This window comes from Zingiber officinale, chromosome 1A, assembly GCF_018446385.1.
Source record: "Zingiber officinale cultivar Zhangliang chromosome 1A, Zo_v1.1, whole genome shotgun sequence".
Classification (NCBI taxonomy): Eukaryota; Viridiplantae; Streptophyta; class Magnoliopsida; order Zingiberales; family Zingiberaceae; genus Zingiber; species Zingiber officinale.
In genome coordinates, this window is record NC_055987.1 from 31,615,480 (window position 1) to 31,630,193 (window position 14,714).

The following is a 14,714-nucleotide window of genomic DNA, read 5'->3' on the forward strand; positions in this document are numbered from 1 at the left end:
TCAAAAAGCAAAAAGTTTTTCAAAACCACGTGATTCACCCTCCTCTCTCACGTGTGTCTCAATCCAACAAGGACTTCCTGTCAGATCTCAACCAATCTGAACTTCAGCTAGTTGTCAACATAACTGGGCTTCCTTCTGCTAGATCTCAGTCAATCTAGATTTCCTGTCATCTATCAACTTAGCTGAACTTTAGCTTGGTGTTTCGGTCCTCTAAACTCATCAAGTCCTGCACACTTGGTAAAAGGTTAGACAAATAACACATCTAACTTTAACCTATTTGTCATATATCAAAATTTGATTATTAGTGCAATATGCACCAACAGACTAGAGGCACCCTCAACGCTCTATAAAAGTCCTGTTCAACTAGCCATCTACACAGAACTCCAAGAAACACAATTCCAATGATTTACTCTCTTGCGCACTACTCTAAAGACGACTCGATGATGCTGTAACATTGCTCCGATGACCGAAAGCACGAATCTCAGAATCTTTAATTGTCGATATAATTTCATTTATAGCACTTAAACTATTATCACTTTATACTTGTAGTTATTCAGAATTATTAGTGGATTTGCCAATGAAAATAATCGATGATTGCAGACATTGGAGTAAGAGTCACCACAGGCTCCGAACCAAGTACAAAAACAATGTGTTAGCTTTCTCCCTATTGATTCTTTTTTTAAATTCTTTCTTTCTGTTGCGTATACTATTGATTTACGAAAAACGTGAAAAAAGCTACAAGTACTATTTACCCCTCTCCCCTCTAACGCTTTTCAATCCTACACCCACTACTTCTTCACCCTCCTCATCTTTATGTATCTCCTCGACAATTTCCAACGCTTTAATACCACCAAACTCATCCCTTTGGCTACCAAGACACAATCTTTTCTCCTCGTCCGGCTCATCGAACCCATAGCCTCCGAATCAATACTCGCCTCCGGGAAATCAACATCCTTTCCCTTTGTGTTCGAGTCGACCCAACTAGGATTTTTTGAATCATCCATCGTCGCCGCTTCAACCATCTCCTCATCATAGCCATTCCCATCAAAGGAGGCTCCTTTACGATGCTCCTCGTGCGAATCTAACATGAAGTAGTGGAGCATGATGGCTCTGTCGTCGGAGTCGTGCTCCTACGAGGGGTTTCAATCGTCCTCACCGATGTCAGGGCCCATCAATACCTCTTAGTCATGGAACTCGAGATGGTCTTCCATGGCGAACACACCGCTCAAGAGTAGAAAGATGAGGAGGCAAAGAGGGATGAGATCCAGAAGAGAACAGGGACAACATGATATTGTGGTGTTGATTTTAGATAAACAATAATAGAGGAGGGATGAGGGAGGAGGATATTATGGAAAATGAACTCAACCAGGCTGAAATGGGATAACCATAAAATCATGTATGTGTTTTGGTAAATTGTTGTATGTTCTAGATTGTGTATGTTTGTATAGCTGAGATATAAATTTAAAGATCTTATTAAGATCCAAACGTATGTTTAGATATGTGGTACCCTAACTAATAGTATATTTCTTCTAAATGTATTAATGCATGTTACTTAGGATAATATTATTGTTGACTCCTAGATTAGTTTACTAATTAAAATATATTATAAAATAACTTCTTAAGATATATATAATAAAATAATAATAATTGAATTAGGATTGAGTCGGTATACAGAGACCTTTTATTATCATTGGGCAAACGTATCCAATTTCTTAAACACAAATAAAAAAACAAAGGCATACTATTTTTTCAAAATTAAAGGGCGACAAAAAAAAGGCGGTTCACTTCACTAGCAACCTATGTACAACTATTTATTTATCCTTTAATATAATATTCTCATATTATTATCTCTTACTATCTAATCGCATTAGAATATAATATTCTCATATTATTATCTCCTACTATTTAATCTCATTAGCTATTTACATCTAATCGCATTAGAATATAATATTCTCATATTATTATCTCCTACTATTTAATCTCATTAGCTACTTGTATAAATAAGATAAGCCTATATTAGAACAGCTATGATAGGTAACTATTATAATTATCATAAAAGCTATTAATTATAATTACTATAATATAAATATTATTAAATAAAATAAATCTATATGATAACTATTATAAAATTATAACTAATTACACTATAAATATGATTGAATAATATAAATATGTGTTGCCTGTTTAGTTATAAAATTATAATTACTATAATATTGTACGATTTTATAGCTTATTATAATGTTAATATTATTAAACATGTTAAGTTTATCGGAAACTGTATTTAGTAATGGAAGATAATAATATTAGATAATGTTAGACACGAGCTTCTGATTTATTTGATGGGTCAAATAATTAGTCTCATCTAGTTCATCATCTGATCGATCAGTACATGAAGGTTTCGTTATATAGAGTTTTGGAGAAGTATTTATTATATAATTTTATCCTACTTTTACCATAGACTAATTTTAAGATTCAAATTCATAAATTTTTGATTATATAATAATAATTTGATCGTCAAAATTCCTCTTCTTTCCAACAAATATATTCGAAATGAAAATGATCTCCTTGAATTCATAACCCACAATAATTATACGGTATCGTTACCGGGCAAGTTACGACACCTTCCAACTACCGGTCAGAAAACGCATGGTAAACGGAACGGAGCGCTAGGTTGATCCATAACGTCACCGCCAAGCGAAGCCATTCCGATCTCCTTCTCTGTCCTCTCCGCTGCGCTCGCTCTGCCTTCTCCCTCATCCCCACGATCCGTAACTCCTTTCCCATAGAAATCCTTGCTTCTCACCTTCGGCCTCGATCGGAGACTGGCCTCGGCGCTGCAATGGGCACGGAGGTGACCTCCGCGGCGGAGATTTCGAAGCCGCTCTTGTCGGCGGAGAATGCCGAAGAAAAGATCCCACCGTGGAAGGAGCAAATTACCGTCAGGGGCTTGCTGGTCAGCGCGCTCTTGGGTTCTCTTTTCTGCATCATCACGCACAAACTCAACCTTACCGTCGGGGTGATTCCGTCCCTCAACGTGGCCGCTGGGCTTCTGGGTTTCTTCTTCGTCAAGAGTTGGACCGAACTCGCGTCTCGGATCGGTTTGTGGTCGAAGCCGTTCACCAGGCAGGAGAACACTGTGATCCAGACGTGCGTGGTGGCGTGCTATGGACTGGCATTCAGTGGTACTTGCCTTCTTCCTGATGATTGTTTGTTTGAGCTGTGATTTGTGTTTATGTTTTTATCCAAAAGAATTTACATATCTTCAAAATAGTATGATATTGTCCACTTTGACCTACTCCGCCCTTGTGATTTTGTTTTTTTGAGTTCTAGCCAACAAACCTCATATCAATGGAGATAAATTTATCCTTTTAAACCCATGATTATTTCCATGTTTTCCAATATGGACTTTGATTGTATTCTCAACAATCCTCTCCTCAAACGAAGGACCACTATTACTTTCATGATCCGACCCTCCCCACAAACATCTGATCACTCTTGGCTTGTTCCGGGCCTCCCTGTAAGCATTTGATCACTTGACTTACTCCCCTCAACTTCGTTCAAGGCCACCCACATGACATCCGGTTTGGATCATGACTTTGATACTATTTGTTGTGTCCAAAAGAATTCAAATACTATCAATAGGATCGCAATGATTCCTCTACATAATGCTTAGACCCCAACATACTAAAATAAACCTGAAAAATCGTAACAATTCTATTAGAAAAAAATCGTAACAGAATTCTGTTACGAAAAACTTTAAGGAATTTTTCCTTCCGTGATGCCCCTTGCATTGACCTTCACTCAAATATGAGTCATCCGTCAACAATCTCCACCTTAGTGAATATTCATCCCTTCGAAGAACATGAGTATTTGAGCAAAACTCCACCTAAATCTCTGGGTCTGATATTTCTTCCTCAACATGTCTGCAGCATTGTCTGTAGCATGAACATTCTCAAGTTGAATTCCTGCGGAAGCAATCAGCTCTTTGATCTTGTGAGACCTCATATTAATGTTCTTAATTCTCGCATAATACACCTGATTCTTCGCCAGATAGATAACACTTTAACTATTGCATAACAACTTAACCTTACTGAACATCCAGTTCTCTGACCAACCTTATAAGTCATAAAGCTTCCTTTGTCACCTGCTGCCATGTATCTCTGTAGACAATGCAATAATTGTAGGATCGAAAAGAATTTAGATATCTCCACAATAGCATGAAATTGTCCACTTTGGGCCTAGACCCTCATGACTTTGCTCTTGGGCTCTCCCTAAAAGGCCTCATGCCAATGGAGATATCTTTTCTATTATAAACGCATGATCTTTCCACGTCCAATCCCCCCCTCAAACAAAGGACCATAGGCTTCCCACGTCTGATCCTCGACCCACCAGCTCTTCCTGCCCCTCAGTCCATCCGACCTACTAGGACTTCATTGCCTAGTCGCAACTAGGACTTCCTGCCTGGTGTCTGGTCCTCTTGATCCGAACATAGGAGCCCCCACTTTCTTTGTTCGAGGTCAATATTGTACCCACATGGCTCAATCAGACCATAGCTCTTATGCACAGTCGACACAATCTCCATACCAATTGTAGGATCGAAAAGAATTTAGATATCTCCACAATAACATGATATTGTCCACTTTGGGCCTAAACCCTCATGGCTTTGCTCTTGGGCTCTCCCCAAAAGGCTTCATGCCAATGGAGATATCTTTTCTCTTATAAACCCATGATCTTTCTCATGTGTTTTCAATATGGGACTATGTTTGCAACCTTGAAACCCCAACAACAATAGCTTAAATCATAGACTTCCAACAGATAGGTTATCTTTCAACAGTGAACATGTATCCTGTAATAGATCTTCTGTCATTTAAATTTCCTGCATAGTCTGCATCTACGTACCCAGCAATTAAAGGATCTTCCAGTTATCTACTGAACATGATGTCATAATCAGTTGTATTTTTCAAGTATCTGAAAATCTATTTCACTACATCCTAATGCGGTCAACCAGGATTTGAGAGAAATTTGCTCACCATATTAACTACTTGAGTCAAATCTGGTCTCGTGCAAATCATGTCATACATCAAAAAACTAATTGCACTGGCATAAGGAACCTTTGATATCTCTTGAATTTCCTCATCCGTCTTTGGACACTGTGTACTCGATAACTTGAAGTAATGGGCCAAGTGTGTGCTCACCGACTTTGCATTCTTCATGTTGAACCTATCCAACACCTTCTCCATAACTCTACGCTAAGATAACCATAATTCCCCTACAGCTCTATCCCTGTGAATCTTCCATCCTATGAATTTTCTTGACATCTCCCAAATCTTTCATGTCAAATTTCTTGCTCAGTAGTCTCTTCAATTTATCGACCTCTTTCATCTTCTTCGCAACAATGAGCATGTTATCCACGTGTAGTAGTAAGAAAATCAATGCTTTATTTTCAAAACTCTTCACATATATGCAACAATCATACATCTCCTATATCCGTTTTGAATCATGTATGAATCAAAATGTTTGTATCATTGCCTAGGAGATTGTTTCAATCTATAGAGCGATTTCTTCAACTTGCAAACCAACCATTCTTATCCGAGCTGACTAAATCCTTCAGGTTGTGGCATAAAAATCTGCTCTTCCAAATTCTCATGAAGAAATGTCGTCTTCACATCCATTTGCTCCAGCTACAAATCGTAATGTGCCATCAAAACACCGCTCTAATTGACGTATGTCTTACCACTGGAGAGAAAAATCTCTTCATAGTCAATCCCCTTTGCTACCAATCGAGCCTTGAACTTTAATTCTTCTTTCTCTGTCATTGCTTCCTTTTTCTTAGATACCCACTTGCACCCTATAGCTCACTTTCCTTTAGGAAGTTCTACTCGATCCCACGTTTAGTTCTTATGCAATGACTCCATCTTCTCTGCCATAACACACATCCACTTATCCTTCTTAGAGTTGTGTACCACCTTCTGGAAAGATGTAGAGTTTTTGCTACTAGTGATAAGCACATAAGATACCAAGTCTTCAAAACCGTATCTAGTGGGGTGGCTTTATGACTCATCTCGTCTTGCCTCCGACTATAGTGTGATGTTCCGTGTGCCTGAGTTATCATTATCAGAGTCATGAGTCTCTAGCTCCACCTACACAACGTCCTTCTGCTTGTTGCTCTGTGATGTTTCCTTTTTATTTTGCCGAGTACTCTGTAACATGACCTTCTTGTCAAACACCACATCATCATCATCTTGTTTGCCTTAGAATTCAAAAACTTGAAGCCTTTAACTTCTTTTTGATACCTAAAAAAAATGCATTGCTTTGACTTCGCATCTAACTTTGATCTTCCTCACTAGACATGTTCATGTAGGTTGGACATCCAAAAACTCGAAGATGAGAGTAATCTACTGGATTCCTGTCTATACTTGATTTGATATCATTTGTTGTGTCCAAAAGAATTCACATATCTCCACAAGGGTATGATATTGTCTACTTTGAGCCTAATCCCTTAGTTTTGTTTTTGGGCTCTACTCAAAAGGTTTTATGCCAATAAAGATATCTTCATTCTTTTAAATCCATGATCTTTTCCATATTTTTTCAATGTGAGACTTTGATTGTATTCCTAACCATGTTTATTTTATTTTATTTTATTTTTTGTGAACCATCCTCAATATGTTTCGTAAGTGCTCAAACAGTGCAAAAGTGGAAACAAGGATTAAAAGTGCCTCTTGGCTACGTAGGTTCCAAGTGAGACTATTTAAGGTAGAATATAAGTGTAGAGCCTTAGATGCCAGGGAAGTTAAGTTGTTTAAAGAGATAATCAAGTTGTATTCTTACTGACTCACAAACAATAATAACAAATCTTAGATTTTCTCTGTTTTTTTTTCTAAAAAAAGATTTGTCTCTCTACAATTATGTTTGATCCCTGAGCTTGGCAAGTGAGATATTGATGGCTGAATGATTGGCTCTTTCTTAATGATATACTGATGATTTTTTTATTGTTTTAAAATTTTATTCATTGTAGCATTGCATAGGTTCTTTTGATTCCGAGTTAGCAATCGAACAGCAGAGATGACTGGATGACTGTGATTATGATTCTTTCTGACAGGGGGGTTTGGCTCATACATGCTCTCTATGGATCAAAGGACATATGAACTTATAGGAGCTGATTATCCTGGTAACAGAGCAGAGGATGTTAAAAATCCTTCTCTGGGTTGGATGATTGGTTTCATGTTTGTTGTGAGTTTCCTTGGGCTGTTTAGCCTCGTGACACTGCGCAAGGTAAATCTATCACAATTTAACTTGAGAATTTGTCAACTAAAATAGTAGTTATTATTTGTTCCATTAAAGTAGAATCATATCATTCTTGTATTGTCAATATTAGTTTGGATATAATGCAATTGTAAACTGCAAGTTAATATGTTTTAACCTGAATATTTGTAGTAAAAGTTCTTGAAGCTTCCAAAAATAATAATTGTTAGCTATTCAAATACCAATTTGCCAAATGAGGTAGTAATTTGTGGTGTTCAAGGATCTTAATATTATTTTTACTTAGCAAGTCTGCCAGATAGTACATAAGTCATTTGGATTTCTAACTTCAGAACTGTTAGCTTACATATAATTGCAGGTGATAAGTCAATTTCACGTGCTTGGTATAGTTTTGTAAGTTGAATAAGGAAGATATGTTTGTTGGTTAGTGCTTTGAATTTGATTTTCTTTTCACGTTAATTCACGTGCAATGGTTAATTTGAATTTTATACATCGCCATATGAAGCACTACTCATCTTTGTTTATTTTGCATCATTGGGTGGAGAGTGGACTAAAAGCTAATCAATTTTTTATTTTGGAATATGGTCATTTCTAAGCAGAGTTGTGGAAAACTCTGATTTTCTAGGCTTATAAGCTCACTATACTTTTAAAAGGATTGATAATTAGTTTGCAATTGTTTTACATCTTGAGAAATCTTTCAGTGTTATCTTGTACCTTGAAACCAAGTAGGAATTTTAACAAAGATAAGAACTATGATTATCCTGGTGACTTTTGCAATATGTGAATGAAGCTTAAGCTATTTTTTGTGCATCTATGATGTATTAAAATTTTTGCGCGTCTATCCTAGTGTTATAGCCAATTTCACCTAGTGGGATAAAGTTTGATTGTTGTTTGTTGTTTGTTGTTGTTGTATCTTAAGCTGTTTTTTTGTGCGTCTATGATATAATACAAAGACATATAAATACCTCTTAACCATGATAAAGTAGTTCAATGAACACTCATGCAACATTAACCAAAATATCAGAAGATATAAACTCTAAACAAATAAGGAATCAATAATATGCCTTATTTGCTTAGAGTTTAAATCTTCTGATATTTTAGTTAATGTTGTATCCATGCATGAGTGTTCATGGAACTACTTTATCATGGTTAAGAGGTATTTATATGTCTTTGTATTATAGTTATAGTTGTCAGACGGGTCAACCCGTAGTGGACTGAGTCGGTCCATAGCGGGTCGGCCATTTGGCGGGGCGGAGTAGGTCGATCCATCATTTTGGCAGATTGGGAAATCTCCAATCCTACCCAAGACGGTTTGCGGATTAGACAAGCCAACACACGAGCTCACTAAAAAAATAAAATATATATATATATATAAAAGATTTAAAAATTTAAGTTTGGGTTACAAATTAGGTGGGTCAAACCCACGAGCCCATTGAATTTTCCACTTTAATTTTAAGTTTTGGAGAATTTTTTTGCAACCCATGGGCCAACCCAAGCCTATCACGGATCGATCCGCATGGGTCTACCTTTAAATGGTTTGATAAAATTTTAATTCAACCCGCTTAAATTGTTTAGTGGGACCAACCCGACGGATCCAATCCAAATTAACGACTCTAATTATAGTGGAGCTTATTTTTAGAAGAGATGAATCAATTAGATAGATAGTGCAAGGATAGAAGATACCAAACAAAATTTTAGTTAATGTAATAAAAAAACTATTTAATTCATTTGAATATTACTAGTAACAAGCCTTACATAGAGTTAATGGAAGGATAATATCCATGTAGTCCATTTCAAATATTTAATGTAAAGATAGATTGATGATTATAATGAGGTATTATGTTGAAGTTTTTTTGGTTGGAATATGAAGGTCTATGTTACAAATTAGAGAAAATTGTTGTCGTCTTCATTAATAACAAGCAAAAATAGCTTGGCTTTACCAACGTCCAACCTAAAGAAGAATATTGTCTCGATGTTGACTTACAAGGAAGATGAGCCAAATAAAAGTGACAAAAGAATATATAAATTTCAGCCTAATGTTTTGCAAAGTCTACTCATGCCACGTCCAAATTCTGGATATACAACAACAACAACAACCAAGCTTATCCCACTAGGTAGGGTCGACTATATCTCCTACTATATCATCATCTATACTTAAATAAATTTTATCTTATTTTATTATTGCTAACCAAGTCTTTTTTGGTCTTCCTCATTTGATATGCATATTTGTCATAGTTTCACATCGCCTAACTGGAGCATTTATTGGTTGTCTAAGTACATACTCGTACCATCTTAAATGTATATCTCGGAGTTTTTCTTCAATAGATGCAACTCCGACTTTCTCTCTAATACTCTGATTTCTTATTCTATCCATTCTCGTATATCCATACATCCACCTTAACATCCTCATCTCGGCAGCTTTCATCTTTTGCTCATCTGCTCGAGTCATAGCCCAACATTCAGCTTTATATAACATAGCAGGTCTAATTGTGGTTTTGTATAATTTCCCTTTAAGTTTACCCTCATGTCCAATTTTGGATATATAAAGAGTAAATAGTGGCATTTAAAGAAAAGCAAAAAATTTTGATTTAACATTTCATCTATTGTCTTGCTTGAATTTTTCAGGTAATGGTAATCGATTACAAGCTTACATACCCTAGTGGGACAGCTACAGCATTGTTAATAAACAGTTTCCACACTAGCACAGGAGCAGAGCTTGCTGAGTAAGATATATAAATTGGCTTATTCACTTGTACAGTGCTTAACTTTGAAAAATGGTATTCATAACAGGAAAATTAGTTCATGCAAATTTTTTAACTCAGTGCTAATATTAAATTTTCTCATTTCTAATGAATTGCGTCAGCTCTGAAATATTCTGGAACTGCAAAACAGCTATAACTTATATCGGTAATCAGTGGCTGCTTATTTGATTTCTCCACACTTCTCTTTTCTATTGATTACATGGTAGTTTGATTAGGGGGGAAAAAAAGAATTCACTGATGTGAATTGTCATATAATAAGTTATTCGTACAGCAAGGACTCCTTTGTTCATGAGATTGTGCAACTGAAATACTTTTACTTGTAATAATAGTACTCATGTAAGCTACTGGATGCTGAACCAAAAAAAAGGATGCTAAGGTGTCATGCTCTCATTAATGCCCAGTATTGATAAAGTGGTGATATGCTTTCAGTAATGGTTGGTGAATTTCTGTCTCTGATGATCAAGAGAAATAATTGATTCACAGTTATCTATATTGTTAGTTCTTGTAGTTTGTTCGAAAAATATGCTGAGACATAATTAAATTCTTTGGCAACATTGAACTACCTAATTTATGCTTCTCTAGAGTTGCTGATTGTTATGCAATATACCGCAGGAAACAAGTACGTTGCCTGGGAAAGTATCTAAGCATAAGTTTTTTCTGGAGCTGCTTTAAATGGTTCTTCAGTGGTGTAGGAGATTCATGTGGGTTTGATAATTTCCCTAGCCTTGGCCTTGTAGCATTTAAGAATACGTAAGTATTTTCTGAAACTACCTTTATGCCTTATGTTTCCATTGGCCAAATTTAGGTTGATGTGTTTTAGTTAATTTTGTCTGATTGATATTTCTATTATTTGAAAAACCATTTGTTTCTTGTTTCATTTTTTTCTGAAATCTTGCCGAATTTAGTGTTTTCTGCCTCCATACCTATGGTAGGTATCTACCTGTGCGCATGTAAGTGCATGCTAGCCAGCAATAAAGTAACAAGTGAGCTACCACCAGATTACGGGGGTTGAACCTTTCTTTCCATGAATCTAATCTGCATATACTCTCTGCAAAATTTTACTATCAGCATGTGCCCCTGCAAAGAGACAATTGCATATATCGACAGTTGTTTTTCTTTTTTATGTATTTGTTTTTTTTTTATAAAATTGAAAAAAATGCATCAGGAAAAACTCCCTATACCAGCTTGGGATCACTAATCTTTATGCTATCTAATTCTATTTGGCTTACCTGTTTGCAGGTTTTATTTTGATTTTAGCCCTACATATGTTGGATGTGGTCTCATCTGCCCACATATTGTTAATTGTTCAGTCCTGCTTGGAGCCATTGTATCATGGGGTTTCCTTTGGCCATTCATCTCTACTAAAGCTGGGAATTGGTATCCAGATAACCTTGGAAGTAGTGATTTTAAAGGCCTCTATGGTTATAAGGTATTACATAGTTCCAGTGTCAGACGGTTTGCCATCTGGATATTTCTCTGTGTTGAACTTGTAGATATAAGTAGAAACCTTGTCCTAAAACAATGAATAATGTAGAAGGTTTTCTAAATTTTGCTACATTAAGATTGCAATCTTAGTAGTAACAAGGTAGTTGATGATTGCAGGAAACATTGCACACGCTTAACGTTCTAGTTTGAGATGTTATTTTGATGGGATCCATTTATAATTCCCCCTAACAGTTATCACCATATCTTTATGGTTTTCCTTATCAAATTAAATATTATGGTTCTAGATTTCTAGTTATATGTGGAATTTGACATGATTTAATGAAAGAATTTGCAAGTATTCTCAGAATACTCTTTCAACATGATGTGACTTTAATAACATGTTGGGAGTGGGAACTAGGAGGTGCTTAGTTTCTTAAACATGATTACCTTTTTGGATAATATAGGTTTTGAGTGTAATTTTGATTTTGTGGTTGTGATATTTCAGTTAACAAGATTAAATCTAGTCTAGTACACTTGCTCCAACTTTTAATGTCAGGAGCATCAAAAGTTTGTATGCTATATTTAAGTCACTAATTGGGTTTTTATTGTCCATTCTATCAAGAAACATTAATGATTTTCTTAATTCTGTTTATATAATTTTCTGCAACATAATTCACTAGAGATTACACTGATTTTCATATCCTGAATTTTGTTTTACCATGTCATTGCTTTAGCCATACCCTTTGATCATTTGATAAAACAACTGATGATCAATGGTTCTGATGTCTGCCAAAGTTTCTAGGTGGTGTTGTGTTTTGTAGATTTTCTTTCTAGTATTAACTAATCCTCTTAACTAAATGATTCAAGGATCATCAAATGTAGCTGTAATATTTTATACTTTCTAAAGTTACTAAAGTTTGTGTTGAGTGTGTTGAGCTTCTCTCAATGTCATAATAATTATGATATATTAGTTAATCTAAAAAAAATTATTAATATGAGGCCATGTCAAACAAACAATAAACAAATAAATTCTTGCCTACTTTGGAGGTTCATTACATTCTGTGGATGTTTGTGGAATTTGTTATTTTCAGTGAAACTGCCAATATGCTTTATCCTTTGTGCATAGGGATTTTGTTTGTCACTCACGTTAAGGTGTTGTATATTCGTGTTTTATTATGTACCTGATTATCATTCAGAACCTTGGACTCTAATATTTGCTTCATCTTGTACTGATTCTGTTTGTTCTATCTGATTTTTAAGTACTTATTACATTAGGATTGTGATTTCATCGAAGTTGTATTTTTAAGTTTTCTGGTTTGTGTAGAATAACTCATAACCAGTCATTATCCGAATTTCTAATTTGCAGTTGTTAAATTCTATCTGCAGGTTTTCATAGCAATCTCTCTTATCCTAGGCGATGGTCTTTACAACTTGATTAAAATAGTGATAATAACTGTAAAGGAAATTGTGAATGCTCGCTCAAAGCAGACATCACTTCCACTGGTAGTATCTCCTCAAGGTACCTATTTTTGTTGATATGTTGCCCAGAAAATTACTCATTATTTTTTCTTTGCAAAAGACAATGATCTAGCCAAGAAGCAATACAGAAATTCACTTGCTCAATATATTTACTAATGTAATTTATGCAGACTGTTTGGTTGAATGACTGCCATGAACATGGTCGTTCACATGTCTAATCACGGTTCTTTATCCTTCAATGAATACTCTATACAACTCATTTTTCATATTTGAACTAGGGATCTAACAGATGATCAATTCTTCACTATAGATGTTGTATTGTACTGTACTTCATGCACATTATTATCTCTATTATTGTTTCATTTTCACTGATATTTTATCGTCATTGAATCTGTTTTATCCTTTTACTCCATAATAACAACTTGGCCGTGTCATACTTTGTATTTTGTGATAAAAATGCATATTCATATTAAAAAGGAGTAGCCCAGTGCACAAAACTTCCGTCCATACGGAGTCCGGAGTCAAACTACATCAGGTCTATTGTGTGCAACCTTATCTTGCGTTGCAACCTTACTTTACATTGCAAGAAGTTGTTTCTGCTACTCAAATCCGTGACTACAAGGTCACATAGTAGCAACTTTGTCATTGCATTAAGGCTTCCCTTTTCAAAAATGCATATTCATATTGAGGGAAAATAAAAATCCAGTTAACTTGTAAACCAACTTGTCTGCAGATGATGCTAGCTCCCATCTTTTAACCGAAGAAAAACTACGAGAAGAAACATTTATAAAGGATAGCATACCATCCTGGTTTGCAGCTTCTGGGTACATTGGTCTTGCAGCTATATCAACTGCAGTGATTCCAAACATCTTTCCTCAGATGAGATGGTACCTGGTCCTTGCGTGCTACATTGTTGCGCCTGCACTGGCCTTCTGTAATTCCTATGGTACTGGCCTCACCGATTGGAGCCTTGCCTCAACCTATGGGAAGATTGGACTTTTCATCTTTGCTTCATTGATTGGAAGCAAAGGCGGGGTCATTGCCGGCCTAGCTGCATGTGGTGTTATGATGTCCATTGTTTCTACTGCTGCTGACCTTATGCAGGACTTCAAGACAGGCTACCTTACCCTATCCTCGCCGAAGTCCATGTTTGTATCCCAGTTGATTGGCACAGCCTTGGGTTGTGTCATTGCTCCTCTCACCTTCTGGCTCTACTGGACTGCTTTCGACATTGGATCACCTGATGGTGTCTACAAGGCTCCGTATGCAGTCATATATCGCGAAATGGCCATCTTAGGCGTTGAAGGCTTCTCTGCGCTGCCAGAGCATTGCCTGGAGCTCTGCTGTGGGTTCTTTGTAGCTGCACTGGCTATCAATCTTCTCAGGGATGTAACCCCAACGACCGTATCAAAGTACATCCCAATACCAATGGCAATGGCAGTTCCCTTCTACATTGGCGCATATTTTGCAATCGATATGTTCGTCGGGACAGTGATTTTGTTCGTCTGGGAACAGTTGAACAAGAAGGAAGCTGACGACTATGCTGGAGCAGTTGCATCAGGCTTGATATGTGGCGATGGGATATGGACTGTTCCTTCAGCAATCCTCTCAATTTTTAGGATTGATCCACCAATTTGCATGAACTTTGTCCCTAGCAGTTGAAATATTTTATGTTTTGGAGATATTTGTATAAGTGCAAAATACAGTTGGTTGATTGTTAATGTGAATTCCCTCAACGTTATGCTATGCACATACATTTCTGTTATTTATTACGCTTATGGATTTTTT

General features: G+C 36.2%; 1 protein-coding gene across 1 annotated transcript; it reads left to right on the plus strand.

Moving 5' to 3' along the window:
* Positions 1–2,658: 2,658 nt before the first annotated feature.
* LOC122022683 (probable metal-nicotianamine transporter YSL6) lies at positions 2,659–14,698 on the plus strand. Its single transcript, XM_042580741.1, has 7 exons — positions 2,659–3,182; positions 7,100–7,272; positions 9,886–9,983; positions 10,635–10,772; positions 11,262–11,451; positions 12,834–12,966; positions 13,660–14,698. The coding sequence occupies exons 1-7, from the start codon at positions 2,840–2,842 to the stop codon at positions 14,586–14,588; spliced, it is 2,004 nt and encodes a 667-aa protein (XP_042436675.1). The 5' UTR covers positions 2,659–2,839; the 3' UTR covers positions 14,589–14,698.
* Positions 14,699–14,714: the final 16 nt, after the last annotated feature.

What these genes read in the sequence shown, in the direction of transcription:
- LOC122022683 (XM_042580741.1), top strand. Translation starts at nt 2,840, where the DNA reads ATGGGCACGGAGGTGACCTCCGCGGCGGAGATTTCGAAGCCGCTCTTG. An exon ending in CTATGGACTGGCATTCAGTG is followed by an intron (nt 3,183 to 7,099) that starts GTACTTGCCTTC and finishes TCTTTCTGACAG; the next exon opens with GGGGGTTTGGCTCATACATG. An exon ending in GCCTCGTGACACTGCGCAAG is followed by an intron (nt 7,273 to 9,885) that starts GTAAATCTATCA and finishes TGAATTTTTCAG; the next exon opens with GTAATGGTAATCGATTACAA.